The 17,057-nt window shown below is 38.9% G+C and overlaps 1 protein-coding gene across 2 annotated transcripts; it reads right to left on the bottom strand.

The window, feature by feature from the left end:
- Window positions 1-2,088: 2,088 nt before the first annotated feature.
- On the bottom strand, window positions 2,089-7,990 carry LOC131344477 (suppressor of cytokine signaling 6). 2 transcript variants are annotated; one of them, XM_058376810.1, is made up of 2 exons: window positions 7,607-7,990; window positions 2,089-6,597 (listed from the first exon to the last, which is right to left on the bottom strand). In XM_058376810.1, the coding sequence occupies exon 2, from the start codon at window positions 6,500-6,502 to the stop codon at window positions 4,919-4,921; it is 1,584 nt and encodes a 527-aa protein (XP_058232793.1). In that variant the 5' UTR covers window positions 6,503-6,597; window positions 7,607-7,990; the 3' UTR covers window positions 2,089-4,918. The 2 variants fall into 2 exon arrangements, with proteins under 2 accessions (XP_058232793.1, XP_058232792.1); XM_058376809.1 differs by having other exon boundaries at window positions 2,090-6,597; window positions 7,618-7,989.
- Between the last annotated feature and the right edge of the window lie 9,067 nt (window positions 7,991-17,057).

Here is a 17,057-nt window from a genome sequence, read left to right as displayed (position 1 = left end):
CACAGAGTCCTGACCTCAACCTGATAGAACACCTTTGGGATGAATTAGAGTGGAGTCTGTGACCTATTCCAAAACTGGGTCTTGGTGAAGTTCCTCCACATCATATATATATATATATACACACACTATATTGCCAAAGGTTTTGGGATGTCTGCCTTTACATGCGCATGAATAATATAGAGTTGATCTGCCCTTTGTAGCTATAACAGCTTCAATTCTTCTGGGAAGGCTTTTCACAAGGTTTAGGAGTGTGTTTATGGGAATATTTGACCATTCCACTAGAAGCGCGTTTGTGAGGCTTGCAGTCTCCGCTCTAATTCATCCCAAATGTGTTGTATCAGGTTGAGGTCAGTTCCTCCACACCAAACTCGCTCATCTATGTATTTATGGACCTTGCTTTGTGCACTGGTGTGCAGTCATGTTGGAACAGGAAGGGGTCATCCCCAAACTGTTCCCACAAAGTTGGGAGCATGAAACTGTCCAAAATGTCTTGGTATGAAGCTGAAGCATTAAGAGTTCCTTTCACTGGAACTAAGGGGCCGAGCCCAACCCCTGAAAAACAACACCTTTAAAGGGGTGTCTCAAAACTTTTGGCAATATAGTCTATATATGATACCTTTTTGTATTTAATTTTTGAAGTAATACCTTCTTGTGTCATTTGTCTATTACCAGTTCAAAAGGAGTCAAAATACAAATTCTGCTCCAAGCCACATACTGAGCGTTTAAAATGAGTGAAACCTGACCGGTCTTACAGCACGGCGCTGTTAAATTCTCAAACCTGATTGGTCATTAGATGCTGATTAATATTCTATAACAACAGATATGACAGAAGTTACAGCTGTTGATTTGTTTAGCATTTTTGGAAGGAGTCTCTAGTGTCAGTACACGCTACTAAAAAGCTGCATTTTATCTCTTCTAGAGAGCGAAACAAAAGTTTGGTGAAAGAATAAGAACGGTAAATAACTTTAAATGCATTAAATGTTATTATAAATGAAATGGCATTCGTTAATAAAGCTGTAATTACTGTGGTATTGGAGGAATAAAACACTTTCGAGTGGTAACAGCGTCACACCTCATCACTTAGGTTTTCCTACAATAACACAGGCCTTCATGTTTTTTTTCCTGTCTACCAGATGACTTTCTTCTGAGACATGTGATGAATTTGTTTTAGTAGCACATTTGCTTGCTGTCTTTGTCTAACCAGATACTGTATTAAAACCATTTATTAGTGAATCCTATTTTTGCACTCTACTGTAGTCATGACTGATTTGTGACATAACAACTTGATTGTTCTTGATTTAGGTTTATCGAATTTGGTTTAAGAGAGCTTCAGTCATTTTAGATCACATTTACACTAGAATCCGTATACACTGATCAGGCATAACATTATGAGCACTGAGAGGTGAAGTGGATAACACTGATTATCTCCTCATCCTGTTAGTGGGTGGGATATATTAGGCAGCAAGTGAACATTTTACCCTCAAAGTTGATGTTAGAAGCAGGATAAATGGGCAAGCGTAAGGATTTGAGCGAGTTTGACGAATTTTTGATGGTTGTGATGGCTAGACCACTGGATCAGAGCATCTCCAAAACTGCAGCTCTTGTGGGGTGTTCCCGGTCTGCAGTGGTCAGTATCTATCAAAAGTGGTCCAAGGAAGGAACAGTGGTGAACCGGTGACAGGGTCATGAACGGCCAAGGCTCAATGATGCACGTGGGGAGTGAAGACTGACCCGTGTGATCCGATCCAACAGACGAGCCACTGTTGCTCAAATTGCTGAAGAAGTTCATGCTGGTTCTGATAGAAAGCTGTCAGAATACACAGTGCAGGACGGGTCAGGGCTGTTTTGGCACCAAAAGGGGGAAAAACAGGTGGTCATAATGTTATGCCTGGCCGGTGTAACTTTAAACAGAAATATTTCACCAGTATTGTGATGTACATTTTGCTATATTGTCCATCCGACAAACTAAAAAAATTGATCTTAAACACAAATGTAGTAGCAGTTACACTTACAGTCACTCTACACACTGAAACTCTGAAGCACTGTAAATAACTCAGATTTCACTTATATTCATTAATGACTTTGTGAGGAAAGAACTTCAGTCACTGACTTTATTCGGAAATGTAGTAACACATCTTTATAAAGCTGTGCACGTGAATGACATCACTCACCCAGGTTTCACAATTGTTTCTCCCAACAAAATTAGTGAATCCGTTAATTACCATTCAGCAACTCTTTATATTAGGTCGATACGTTTGTATGTGTGTGTGTGGGGGGGGGGGACGACCGAGATGTTAACACACAACATTGATAGTGATAAAAACAATTTGATGAAATACTGTAGGAAGCACAAAAATCACACATAGAAACATAAAAAAAACAGCATTCTTCATCTGTTCCCTTTGAACACAACAAGATCCTTGGCATGTTTGTTTGACCTGCATGTTGGATATGTGACAATTTGTTAAGGCATGTGCCGATATTGCATTTTTCTAATGTTCGTAACTGAATGATTAAATGAGTCCAAAGAAATCAGCTGAGCTACAGTTTTGCCTGCAATCTTTTTCTAATATCTCGATAACAGAATTGCTCTGAAATCTGTCTAAAATAAAGCCTTTACCTCTACCTGAATGGAACACAGGGTTACTAATGATCATTTTGTGTCCGCGGTAAGAGATGGTGAGTTATACCTTTGCTATAATATATAACTGATTATCGGCGCATGCCTAATACAAACTTGCATGTGCAGTGGTAGAAAATGTTAATTTGTTGTTGCAGAGATTTGAATGTGCTAATCAAAAAAACCTGAGCATCAGGTGCAGTCTTGTTTTCCTGCGCAAATAATCAGACGTAACTAAATCAGATGCTGAATTTAGCCATTTACAAACGTTTATCTGTAGCTGCCAGTGAAGATGCATTATTATCGGCTTTATTACTGTTAGTCCTGAACAAGGTAACAATGGAAATTGAGATGACGGAAGACCATCTGGTCTTGGTTCTTGACTAAAAAAAACTGGACAGTAATGGGAAAGCGAATATAAAAACATGACAAACGGAAAAGTTTACTTCAGTTCCAGAGAGCTGAATCACATGCTTTTGTTGGCAAAATGAACCATGCTCATTTCTATCTCACAAGAAACCATTTAGTAGGCTACAAACTACACTATATTGCCAAAAGTTTTGGGACGTCTGCCTTTACATGCACGTGAACTTTAATGACATCCCATTCGTAATCTGTAGGGTTTACTATAGCCCTTTACAGCTATAACAGCTTCAACTCTTTAAACAAGGTTTAGGAGTGTGTTTATGGGAATTTTTGACCATTCCTCTAGAAGCGCATTTGTAAGGTCTGTCTCACAGTCTCCGCTCTAATTCATCAGACCAGACAAGTTCCTCCACATCAAACTCATTCATTCATGTCTTCATGGACCTTGCTTTGTGCACTGGGGTGCAGTCATGTTGGAAGAGGAAGGGGTCATCCCCAAACTGTTCCCACAATGTTGGGAGGATGAAACTGTCCAAAATGTCTTGGTATGCTGAAGATGTACTACACCTGTGGCCATGGAAGTGATTGGAACACCTGAATTCGATGATTTGGATGGGTATCCCAAAACGTTTGGCAATATAGTGTATTTAGGCAGGTGCAAGGAACATATCATCCTCACTCACACTTTAATCACATACATATAAGGGAAGCAACTTGCTGCCCAAAATCGCATTTCAGTACAAAATCTGAATTTTAACTAAAAGCTATTCGTTCCAACTCTGATTGAATCCAAGTTTTGGACAGCGATTTAATTAATCAGTCTGATTCATCTACATGAAAAGTACAGATGGCAATTTAAAAATTGTAATTTCAAGTGAAATTAGAGGAGAAATACTAGTACATCAAAATATAAAGCTGAGCATCACTGAGGCTGTTTTAATTAAAAGAGATGGATGCATTTCTTAATGCATTTATCAAGCCTCTCGCCCTTGCACTGATAAGTATTACCGCACCTGGAGCAAATAGTGCGATATGAATGGCAATAAAACAATTACACGCATATTTCAAAGCCTGGTTATTATTCTGATCTGACATCGGTCATGACTAGCATTTCCTGATTCTTGAGCTTATTTTGACTTCATCAGCATTACCCACCCTTAAAAGAAAAATCCACCCTGAACAACATATCCTTTTTTTTTTTTTTAATAATAGCATCATTTCTACCGTTTCTGTCATTTCTCATTTCTGCAGCAGTGCTTTAGTCCTTCAGCCTGTCCAGCTCTCTCACCTCCACATCTGTACACTCTGCTCAAACTTGCTATTATCGCCGTCAGTGCTCATCACGTCCTAGATCGCCAACTAGCTGAGCTGAATTCCAGTGCTTCCTTGCTGGCTTTTTAAACATCTGGAATCTGGTGAGTGAGAAAAAAAATCTCTTGATCTTTTTTAGGGGTGAATCCTTACTGCTGTCCCCGTTATCCTATCACACACGACTGTAACTGTACTTTCAATGTGCAGACATAACTCGTAACATAACATAAATCAAATCATTTGCACCAGAATTGCTGGACACATCACAAATATTTCAATATTTGCATATGCAGTGAGTGTCAGGGTGGACTTTTCCTTTAATAGACTAAACTATATGGAACTTTAGTTATGTCCTACATGGTATAACAGCAGCGTAAAACCATTAGTTTCGAGAATTAGTGACTACTGTTCGTCAAACATTTTTGACTAGGATTCTATCAGGTTCCCCAATAGATCCATAACAAAAGTGTACCTTTATAGTGAATCTGAGCAACAACAAATTGACCAAGATGAAATAAACTTTTGATACAAAACAAACCTAACGGATCACTCCACAAAATGTCTGTAAACCATTTAACATCAACTTGATCCAAAAGTGCAATTTTACTACTGTATCCCAGTTCAGTAGTGCTTTTCCTGCAAGTAATCTTTCATTTTGTTTGGTAAAGGTAGTTTCTGAATCAGGTCAATCCGTGTGTACTGTCGAATAACGAACCGACACAAGTACTGCAGCGAGCGCACTTGCATGAAACGAGATACGGGATTGGTCAGTCGGACTGGGTACGTCGCAGATCCTGGTTGGCGCGATCTGGAGTAACAGAACGCGCCGTTTTCGGAGTCCTTAATGGAGAGCTCAATGAGGTCGACGATGGACGTGTGACCTTCTACGTCGGGCTGTTCGTAAAAGCTGAACCTCCCGTTCGAATGTTCGATCCTGGTATGAAGAGTCTTTCCTTGCGATCGAAAGCTCAAACTGAGAAGATAGCGGTCGTCTGAGCTATCGCGCACCAAAAACGAACCGTCCGGAAGGTCGATGAGTTTGTCCTCAGCTTCCCATCGCGTTATAGGTCCCCAGTACCAACCCTGCTTAGCCAGTTTCTTCAGCTCTTCTGTAAGGCTTGTGACAACCATTGGTCCACTGCTTTGTACTGAATCGTATACCCTGCTGACACCAGGAGCAAAATTTGGGTCGAAATTGAGATGGTGCCTCACTCTTTCGGCGACGTGTGAATCGGCACCGCCAAATCCGGAATAGGTTCTTGGTGTTTCGCCACCAGAAACAGGGGAAAGCGAAGGTGAAAGTGAAGGAGCCTCGGATCCTGAATTCTGAAGGACTATTCCTGGAGTACCGAGTACAATCCCGTTCATGGACTGGTCCATGAGAATATCTGATGTTAAAAGAGCGTGGTCAATCTGGCCTTGATCAACATTCAACGATTCATCATTGACTTGTTCCATCACCTCTGTCGGTGATGTGCCATTCAAGCACAACGAGGGGGATGATTCGGGGTACATTCCCTCATCTAAAGGCATGGTGTACTGGATGTAGTCCTGAGGCATAAGTCCAATTTCTACAGGCACGTGTTCTTCCATGTTTAAATGTAAGTCACTGTTTGCAGGCTCTAAAGTCTTCATAGACTCACTGCGATCATCAAAAATCCCCTCCATTTGGATGTCATGGAATTCTTTTCTGACGCCATTAAGGGACGGACTGGAGCTAGGTGTGTGAACCATGGCTTTTACCTTCACCTCCATCTTAATGCAGGCTTCTTCAGGGTCAACAGCTCTTATGGGCCACGGGGAAGGGCTGTAGTGATGACTCCGCAGGGAAGCTGATCTTAAAGGGCGTTGGGCTTTGGCTTCATTAAAGCTTATGGGGACCGAAGAGGACGAGAACGTGTCGTCATCATCTCCCAAGCCCACCGAGGATGATCCTCCTTTACTTTTAGGTTTCTGCTTAGAAGAAAGTCTCCTTTTTAAGGTCCCCATAAGACCTTCACTCTTGGATCTGTTCTTGTGTGCCCTTGCGTCCTCACTATGGAGGTCACAAGCTAGCTCTTTGGCGTAACAACTTCCAAAAAGAGAGTCGTCTTTTGTGAACTCGGGGGCCAACGAAGGCTTTTGGAGCATCACGAAATCTCCATCCTCTTTGCCCTTGATGTTGAACGACTTTCTGAACGTCTTAAGGCTAAACGTCTTCTTCATCCTGACGTTTCCACGGCATGGGAGGCGATAGCCAGTGGTTACTTTCCTTCCATGTAAGTGGGAAATGCGAATCACAACGCCGTTAACCTCGTCATCTGTAGGGGGGAAAAAAACACGTTAAATGTCTTGTATGCTCTGAGCAAACCTATCCTAAATTACTACCTCTATAATCAAAATTCTAAATAATATAATTATCTGTTTCTTCTTCTTCATCATATTCCTAGTGGCTGAAAACTGAAATTAAGTAAACACAAAAAGTTATCTATTATTCCCATACTGTATGATGTTTTCTGTTCTAAAGCTTTTCCCACGGTTGACGTATTTAATTCCAACGTAAAAACTCTCAAATTCTCTCAACAAAACTTGATTTTTGTTGTCATTAAATGTGTTGCATAAATAAACACCTTCGTGAATAAACTACTGTACACACTGTTATGTATCTCTCCAAATTCTTCTCTCTCTTTTTCTGGCATTTATTTTTACTTTATATCTTCTATTATTCTCATTTTGCTGTTCCCTTCACATTTTTATTCTTATTTTACTTCCCCCCCAAGTGACAGCTGCAGTCTGTTATAAATACATGAAGCTACTTCAAAGCTTGAATACTAATATTAGCTATATGTTGTGCCTGCTAGCTTGTTAGCCACCTAGCGTAGCTCATGGCTACATTGCTAAAATTGCCTTGACAGAGATGTCAATAAACTTCCAGAAGTGCAGCTAAATTATTATTATTATTATTTTACGGATCTTCTTTGAACAGAAAACACGTTAATTGCTGCTTAGCTAGAAACCCCTTTCATTTCGTAGCTTTAAGCTAGATATGGGCCTAACTAAGCTAAGCTAACTACTTCAGCTTAACACCAGACCTGGACATTCCTCACTATTGAGCTTAATAGCGCGTAAAACGTTCTTTCTACGCGAGAAAGTGTTAATATTTAATACCGCGTAAATTTTAAATATTTTTTAACTAATCTGTAAAATGGAGAAGCCACCAAGCCGAAGCTAACGAAGCTAGCTAACACTAACAAAGCCCAACTGGATAGCTAGCTAGCTTAGCTAAACTGCAAATAAACATGAAGCAAACACACAAACAAACAAACAAACCTGGAACTTACTTCTGGAGGCTTCGGAGCAGAATCCAGCGTTGTTGTCTTTTTTTGTTACGAATTTATGCGAATGAAGTCAGACAGGAATGATGCGTTAGCTAAAACGCTAACTTCTGTGCTATCAGGCTAAATTAGCTAGCTAATGTGTATAAATGTGTTTCAGTCGAATTGTACAGCGCTTTCAGTGCGTTCGCATTGTGGACTGATATGTCAGCGGGTGTCACGTGTGAACCAGGCGTTACAGCGCTTCTCTCTCCATTTATAACGTTTATATAAACTGGTAATAATTTAGCTAGGCTAAGTTGAAGTAAAGTCTCTATGTCGTTTCTTCCTTTCTTGGTGCCTTTGCTGTTTTTCTCCCCCTTCCCCTCTGGGTTGCCAGATTGATTCCCTGTACCTTTTAATAGGGTGTAACGATGCACTCCGATCACCGGTCCATATTCGATTCACGATACTGGCTTCACGATTCGATTCTGAGAATAATTTTTTATCGATATTTAAATGGAGAAAAATGAAGACTGAAAAGACTTCATACAAAACAATATGCATTTTTGTCTGTATAAAACTAAACAAAAAAAAAAAGATAATGTGGTTAATACCTTTATAAATATATATATATATATAAACACTATATTGCCAAAAGGTTTACATGCACATGAATGTAATATAGAGTTGCTCTTTGTTGCTATAACAGTTTCAACTCTTCTAGGAAGGCTTTTCACAAGGTTTAGGAGTGTGTTTACAGGAATATTTGACCACAGAAGCGTATTTGTGAGGTCACGCACAATTGTAGGATGAGAAAGCCTGGCTTGCAGTCTCTGCTCTAATTCATTCCAAATGTGTTGTATCGGGTTGAGGTCAGGACTCTGAAGTTCCTCCACACCAAATTCGCTCTTCCATGTCTTTATGGACCTTGCTTTGTGCACTGGTGTGCAGTCATGTTGGAACAGGAAGGAGTCATCCCCAAACTGTTCCCACAAAGTTCGGAGCATGAAATTGTGCAAAATATCTTGGTATGCTGAAGCACCTGAATTCAATGATTTAGAGGGGTGTCCCAAAACTTTTGGCAATATAGTGTTGTTGATTTTTATTCCAGCATGATGACAACATTTTTATCTTTCACCCCCCCATCTCTCTCTCTCTCTCTCTCTCTCTCTCTCTCTCTCTCTATGTATATATATATATATATATATATATATATATTTATATGGAAAAAAAATATGAGACCACTGCAAAATAATTGGTTTCTTATTCATTTTTTGTGAACTGCTGACAATATTTCTCCTAAATTCAGAATATGACTATTGTTATTTAGAGTGTATATTTAAAGGAAATGACAACACATCAAAATAACCCGAGATCATGCAGTATTTACAGAGCTTTAATAACTTAAATAAAACAAAATGCAAATAATTTGTAAACAAATTGTGTTAATGCTTTGGCTAAATAACATTAAGAAATCAGTATTTGGTGGAATAACCCCGATTTGCATGAGTTTTTCCTCGACCAGTTTCTCACATTGCTGTTGGGGAACTTTATACCACTCTTTTTGCAAAAAAACAAACAGCTCAGCTTTGCTTTGGTTTGTGACCATCCATCATCCTCTTGATGACATTCCAGAGGTTTTCAATAGGGTTCAAATCTGGAGATTGGGCAGTGCTCTCTTATTTTTTCCAGAGCTATATATATATATATATCCTCATGCTATGAGAAATAATCCTGTCTCTAAATAATGGCTGGTAAGAAGGTTATTATTATTATTATTATTATTATTATTATTATTATTATTATTAATAATAATAATATTAATTATTATTTCTTTGCATTTCTAAGTCTGTGACCTATTGAACCAGAGTTAATGTATTTATTGATAGACTTTAAAGCACTTTTGTACATCGCTCTGGATAAAAGCGTCTGCCAAATGCCAGAAATGTAAATGTAAACAGGATCATTCACTTGGGATGTAATACATTTTCCTTATTCCTGTTTGAAAGACCAGATTAGCTCCACTACAAGCTCAGAGATGTTATATGGAGGTGAGAAATAGCTTGATGTGAAGTAGCCTGCTGGAGTTTACTGCAAAAAGTCATCAAAAATATAGATCAGGATTTATAATATAATTATATTATTATTATTAACATGTAATAAATATTTGACTCTTTTCGCTAGAACTGTAATAAAGGTATTTGTAAAATATGTCATAAATATGGTGCTGTGTGTTCTAAGTATACGGTTAAGCCAAGTCATTTTTAAGCCCTTTGCTGGTTCAGCTTGAGTTTTCAGTTTCCGTTCTTTAAAAACCCTTAGTGACTCAGCTGTGACTCAGATGTTCGGACAAACAAGGGGAGGTTCAGTGCATGCAGGTCTTCCATGTATCTTGAGAGATGCTGGGTCAGTATGAGCCATGCTCCTGGCTGCAAGAGAACCTGGTGCAGTCGGAGGTTTGAAAGATCCTTGATGAATAGGAGGCCATTTTTGGCTTCGTACGCAAGCATTGTTTTTTGTTTTTTTTAATCAGACATTCACAGGGAACCAATGTAGGAAGCGTATCAATGAGGTGATGCAGCAAAATATGGAGAAATTGAAAACAAGTAATGCGCCTGGATCATTTAGAGAGGGCTGAGTGTGTGCTGAGGAAAGCAAGCCGCAGTCGTCCAATCTGACATCCCAAAGGACTGAACAAGCCCTTTCATGGCCTTCAAAGATTGAAATTGCCATATCTGTGTAATGTTGCAAAGGAGAAACCTGGATGAACGGAGTAGGGCTTGCAATATGGGGAGAGAATGATATTTTCACCAAGGTTTCATGCATTGTCATATGGTGTGATGAGAGTTGTCGAGGAATCTCCAGCAGCTCGGTCTGACTGGGATTCGTTTCAGGTGATGAGCTGCCATCCATGACAAGATGTCTGCCAGACATGCTGAGATACGGGCTGAAATATGAGCGTCTGAGCGCGGAAAGGAAAGGATGAGTCAGTGTCATCAGCATAGCGGTGCTATAAAAGCATGTGAGAATATTACCTCACTGAGAATGCAGGTATAGAGGAAGAAAAGAAGCAACCCGCTTTCCTTTTGTCACAAAGCCCCGAACTGCCAAGAGATGTTGGCTGTTGAAAAGAGCTGCCGCCTCCTCATCTTGAGACCCTGGTCCATCCCCACTAAAACAGTACAGCCTCAGGACATTTTTCCAGACCCAAACATATTATATCCAAAAAGATAGAAAAATACATAGATTATTGGATAAAATTGACCAAATCCCAAACAACCTATCTGATCCTAAATAGACACTGTGGCAACTTAGCTGACCACAACCAAAAACTGAGGAAAACCTTGACAAAATGAAGACTGGAAAGGCAAACCTGGTTCCCTAGACCGGACAGACTGCGCTCCCACAGTGACCATAGAGCATTCAAATAGCAAAAAATAAAACAAAATTCGGCAGCATTACTTCCAAAAAATAGGAGACATCATCCTGGGTTTCAGAGCTCTAGTAATATAGAGAAATTGGGAGAAATGGAGAAATGTTGCAAGACTGCATCCAAATATGTGACACTTCTGCCACAACCTGAGTATTATTATTATTGTTGTTGTTGTTGTTGTTGTTCTATACAACCTGTATAGTTTCAACCAACTTTGGCAACATTGTATGTATTGAATTGAATTAAAGAGGACCAAGCACTGAGCTTTGTGGCACACCACTGGAGAAACCTATGGAGCAGATGTAGATTTCCTTGTCGTCATCATACAAGTCTTCAATCATCATCTTTAATCATAAATCTCTCTATGTGAAATCCTTTAGCCTCTGCACACGTTTTTCTGTAATATTTACTAAAGGATTACATTCATATACAGAAACCGTTTAGCATTATACATTCATATATTATTGCAATTCAAACTGATGGTGAAGCAATGTCCTCCATACATGTAATCTTTTTTTAAGCGTTACACTGATATATTAAAAAAATAAAGAAAAAAACCCCATCCACACGGGATTATTTGTCCTACCTCAAGAGTAAGCCGAAGGAGGGCGACATGATTTGTTCGGCATGTCCAGAGCATCACTCACACTGATTTAGTGGCTCAAAGTGACAGTTTGCCCCAATGGCAAGGTAATCAGAGGTCTCTGCATGAATTCAAGAAAACTCAAATCCTTAGAGCAGAAAATGTGTATTATTGGCACGTCAGACAGAAATTGTAAGGTTCTGACCTTTGGTTCTTCCTTTCCCTGAGCCCAGGAATTGGAATATTCATCGCTGTTTCATATTCGTAGATCAAAATACATTTTCATTTGTATTTATCGATTTGGCAGTCACTTTTATCTGACATGAAATATACAGTAATTGTTGGAAGACTCCTACAATAACACCAAAAAGACCAAAAACAAGCTCCAAGCTAATATGAAGTATGATGTATATGCCTATATACTCCAAAAATAAACATATTGCTTGTTCAAAAATGTTAGTAAACTCCTCCAATCCTCCTATTTTGTCCACGGACACTACACACCAATGTAGAAAGCGACGTGGCAGTTTCTTTTATTATTCATGAAAGATGAAATTGCGAACTACGGATGTCATTAAACTGCATTTTTCTGTGCATATATCAACAAAGAACTTGATCTTGGTGCCTTTAATCAGATACAGGAAATATGAAGGGAGAGCAAAATGAGACTGCATCACTCCTTCGAGCCCCTGTAGCCTCTTTAGGGCCCTTAAGGTGTCTAACAGACTTTGCATTAATTACACCTGCAGCAGATGGAGTCCTATCAAGCCGTACTGAAGCAAATGAGTCGGCTGCTGTAAGACCTGAATATAGAATGCTAATTCTGGTTTTAAAATGTTTGGATTCTTCATATTAATACATTTATTCTGATATTCCTAATCAGTTTCCTATGGTTTCCTCATGATAGCTACTAATCCACACAATTTCTATATACTAATATGCAACTACAGTATCAAATGGTGGCTGAACATGAACCTGCTGGGATAAAAGTCCTAGTTTTGGCCTTTTTTGTATAGACAAGCTATTATTATTCATTTTTGCACATAGACGAAAGGAAACCTGCACTGTTTCAGGTTTGGAACTTATACCTGAGCCACACTAATAGATTTTGTCCTTAAATTATGATGTTCCACACGCTATAAAATTTCCTTGCTCCTCCAGGGTTGGGGGTTGGATTCCGGCCCTGGCCTTGGATGCTTTGACTTTGCTGTGTCCCCGTGCTTCAAGGTTTTCTCTGGGTACTCCATTTTCCTACCCAGGCTTATTTTCATTTCTACATTGTCCATAGTATGTTGGTGTGTGTGCGATTGTGCCCTGCAATCGGTTGGCACCCTGCCCAGGGTGTCCTCCACCATGTTCCCTAATTCCCTGGGATAAGCTCCAGGTTCTCTGTAACCCTATGTAGGATAAACAGTGCAGGAAATGGATGTATCGACATACATGGACTTAGATGAGAGTTCTACTTCTTCTGCTATCCCTATTTAAAACCACCAGTGTCCCCTAGCAGGATAATTGCCCAGACCTTTAGAGACTAAAACTGCCACCAATAAACCTCAGTTACCCAAGATGAGAACCAATATGTGTCCATTTCTGAAGTACCCACCTTAACACCATAGCTGCTGAGAGAGGAGAAAGTGTAAATCAAGTCCACTGGTGTGAACTTGGCCAGAATAACCCCAGTGACCAGATGGGTACACCGTGACACGCGTCTAACACGATTCAGGTGTTAGATCAGACAATGAGAAATGTCAGTCATGCACACCATCGCCATGCTTGGTGCAGAAAGTGGGCTGTATACAAGAAGAATGCCCTAAAGCCATTGTAAACCTCTTGTGAAGATTGATGACATCATCATCAGCTCAAAGCCTGGTTGCGTCTACCAGGAGATGGCACATACACCACTGTAGATGGATCTTTTCAGAAGATAATGACTCTAGAGAATTCTGTATTAACACAGAAATACTCGAAATAGCATCATATTGTTTTGCATCTCTGTCACATTTCTCTCCATATGCAAACTTAAGAAATAAGGAGCTTCAACAAGAGTTTCAAAGCTCGTAAGACATCACAGGAAGAAGCTCAGTGCGCCCGTCTACAGTTCATTCCCTCCAGGGAAACTTCCACCAAATATTCAACTGTAAGAGTTGCACTTATTCTCATATATACAGTATTTAAGCGCATTGCATGAAGGTGCTGATAATTCTGGAGATGAATGTATAATTGGCCGATCAGTTACCTCAAAGGTTCCGCCCAATAACGCTTAATCACAGGGCATTCTTTCGAATCAGGAAGGCTGTATAGACCAGACAACAAGGTAGACAGGTCCATCAAGCTGGTAGGTTTTCTGACAGTGCAGGACGACAAGCGGACAGGAAACCAGCGAGTAAAAAATGAACACAGAAATAACTCTGATGGTCTCAGGGCCATTTTGCCAAGACACACTGCTGTCCGAGGAGACGTCTCACTGAGAAAGGGCGTCTCACTGAGAGAAATGCACTGATTTCTGCAATGATTTTCAGCACGAAGAGGAAAACGATGAGTCACAGGGACGCGAGGACACACAGGCACTGTCCAAGTGATGTGAATGAGTGATCTCAGATCAAGACTGATTACCAGCACAGGCTTTTGGACAGAGAATAAAGAACAACGAATGGACTTAAACCTGCTCACACACACCGTGTTAGATTGGCGGCAGACTCAAACTGGAACACGAGCAAGTTTCAGACTAATCTTTAAACAGCACATCTGTGACATGTGTGTGATTACCGTGACCGGGGCTTTGGACATGTTTTTCTGTGCTGAGAAAAAAAAACAGAAAACCTGCAGAGTTCAAACTCTCTTATATTGTAAGTCTAAGGCCAGTTGAATTCTGTCTATAGAGATGATTGAACATTTAATAATTTCATGTTAAAACTGTAATGAATTCAGAAATTACGTCGATGCTCATAAACTCCTGGTTACCCAATTACACTTGACTATATGGTGTGCTGCTATAGAAGGGAAATTATTTATAATAGCACTATCCAGTGTCACCCAGATGAGGATAGTTTCCCTTTAGAGGCTGCTTTTTTGCAATGTTTCTTCCTCTTGACGTCTCTTGCTCATTATTAATAAATATCACTCTAAGTACAATATTTTGTAATTGAGTATTTCAATGGAATTGAACTGAAAATATGAAAGAATTGAAATGATGCTATGTGAATAATAAAAGTCTTAAGATCAGACAGACATGAGACAGTCTTGCCAAAGCTGATTATTTATTCCAGTACAGAAGCGATTGAGTAACAGGTCACAAATAATAATCATAATTTACTCATTTAACCTTATTAAGCAATTAATCCAGGTCAGGGTTGGGAACACAGCACTCTTAAAAGGAATGGTTCTGTATAGAAACTAAAATGGTCTATAACTCACTTCATACTGTATATGGAATCCTAGTATGGGTTTGTTTCTTTAAATACAATCAATTTGAAGGGTTTATTAAATCCTTATTAAATGGTTCTTTATATTACATTATTATAGCTATTTAGACCAGAAAATACAGGAAAACATTATGTAATGAAAAATGTGTCTCATATTCATAAGAGCAAAAACCCTTCCCACTTATTTATGTTCCCATCATTTCAGTTTCATTGACTATTTGACCTTTTCTAAAAGATGTCATTCATAAACACATCATTTCAAAACGTCTTCCAGTTTTCTCTACATAGAGGTAAAATTCCCCCCAAAAAATAATAATAATGGCACTGATTTCACCTTCCACATTCTTTGAATTATAGAACCGCTGTAATATAAAAGGTTTGTTGCTCTTTAAGGATTCTATATAGAACCATTTTTTGGGAAAAGGTTCTATTGGCCACTCTTACACTCTTAAAAATAAAGGTTTTACAATGATGCTTTGTCTGTAGGTATATGATGTTAAGAACGGTTACGTAAGAAGCTATGGAACGTTTTCTTTGCACGAAAGGTTCATTGTAGTGGAAAAACTTTTTTTTTTAGAATATTAAAATGTTCTTTAAGGTGCCAAAAAAGGGGGAACCATTTTATTTAAGATAAATAAATAAATAAATAAATAAATAAATAAATAAATAAATAAATAAATAAAATATATATATATATATATATATAAAACCGCTACAGTTAAATAAATTAAAAATAAATAAATAAAAATAAGAACCATTTACTAAAAGGTTCTTTAGGTAACCCATTTTTACTTAGCACCATAAAGATCATTTTATAATTACAAGGGTTAATTTGAGCAAAAAGCTTCTTTGGGGAACCAAAAATGGTTCTTTTATGGCAATCCCTTTTTGGATCTTCCAACACCTTTATTTTTAAGAGTGTACAGAACCCTAGGGATCTATAAAGAACCAAAAGAAAGAGTGTGGAAAACTGGGCATGTGGTGGGAATACACCCTGGAGGAGACACCCATACATACATTTTCATACTTATTTACATTAGTCATGTTTTTGGGAAGCATGAGGAAACCTGAGAAACAGGAGGAAATCCAAAAGGACCTGAGGAGAAGGCGGAAATCCGAGTTCAAGATTGAAGCAGAGATCCAGAAGCTGTGACCCAGCATCAGTCCTCCTTCACTGCTGCATTCACTCATAAACTACAGGCTGGAGTTTCCCTTCAAGAAGCAAAGAACAGTAAGGATTTAATAAAGCATGTAGAGAGACATTTACATAGCCAGATTACAAAGTAACTACACTTAATTGTGAATAACAGCAAGTGTTATGTGGACGTAATGCCATTACTGTGCTATCAATGTTCTCAAGAGAGCAAATAATCAGGAGAGAAAAGAAAATAATCAACCATCTGAACTTCACATGCACAAAGAAATACAGCCTTAGCTATAAAGGGCTATATACTAAACATCTCCTTTTAAAATGGCAGAAGAGTTCTCTGCACAATAACTCCTACAAACTGACATTTCACTATATTAGGTCTAAAATGTCACCAAATAATCCTTCTCTACCAACCGGGCCAACACCTGACACACATCTGGCTATATTGACTGATGTAGGACAAGCACTATCCACACCATCTGTCTTTTATTTCAGTAGAAATGACTACAGTATCAGTGTCTGGAAAAAAAAGCCTCTTAGATCTGCTAGGATATGCCAGTATTGATCTCCAGTCAAGACAAATCCCTATGTGCAAAGCATCAGAGATTGATGTTGTTGCTGCCATTTTTAATCACTGATAGATGTACAGTGCAAATGCCACGGGTGTGTTGCTTGGTTTTAAAAGAGCATATGAAAAGGAAAACCTGCGAGACACTAGATTTTCTTATTATCAGGCGTGTGTAGCAACACAAGTCAAATAACAATACATGCAAAATCTTACTTCAATATGAAGTAATGATGTATTAAGGCACGTACTAATCACAAACTAACCTTACCTAAGACATGAATCTTAAGAATTCAACCATGAATAGTGAT

Source organism: Hemibagrus wyckioides, linkage group LG23 (assembly GCF_019097595.1).
Source record: "Hemibagrus wyckioides isolate EC202008001 linkage group LG23, SWU_Hwy_1.0, whole genome shotgun sequence".
Taxonomy (NCBI): Eukaryota; Metazoa; Chordata; class Actinopteri; order Siluriformes; family Bagridae; genus Hemibagrus; species Hemibagrus wyckioides.
This window is presented reverse-complemented; position numbering and strand designations above follow the sequence as displayed.

Excerpts from the sequence above, each read along its gene's own strand:
- LOC131344477 (XM_058376810.1), bottom strand. The coding sequence starts at position 6,502 with ATGAAGAAGACGTTTAGCCTTAAGACGTTCAGAAAGTCGTTCAACATC.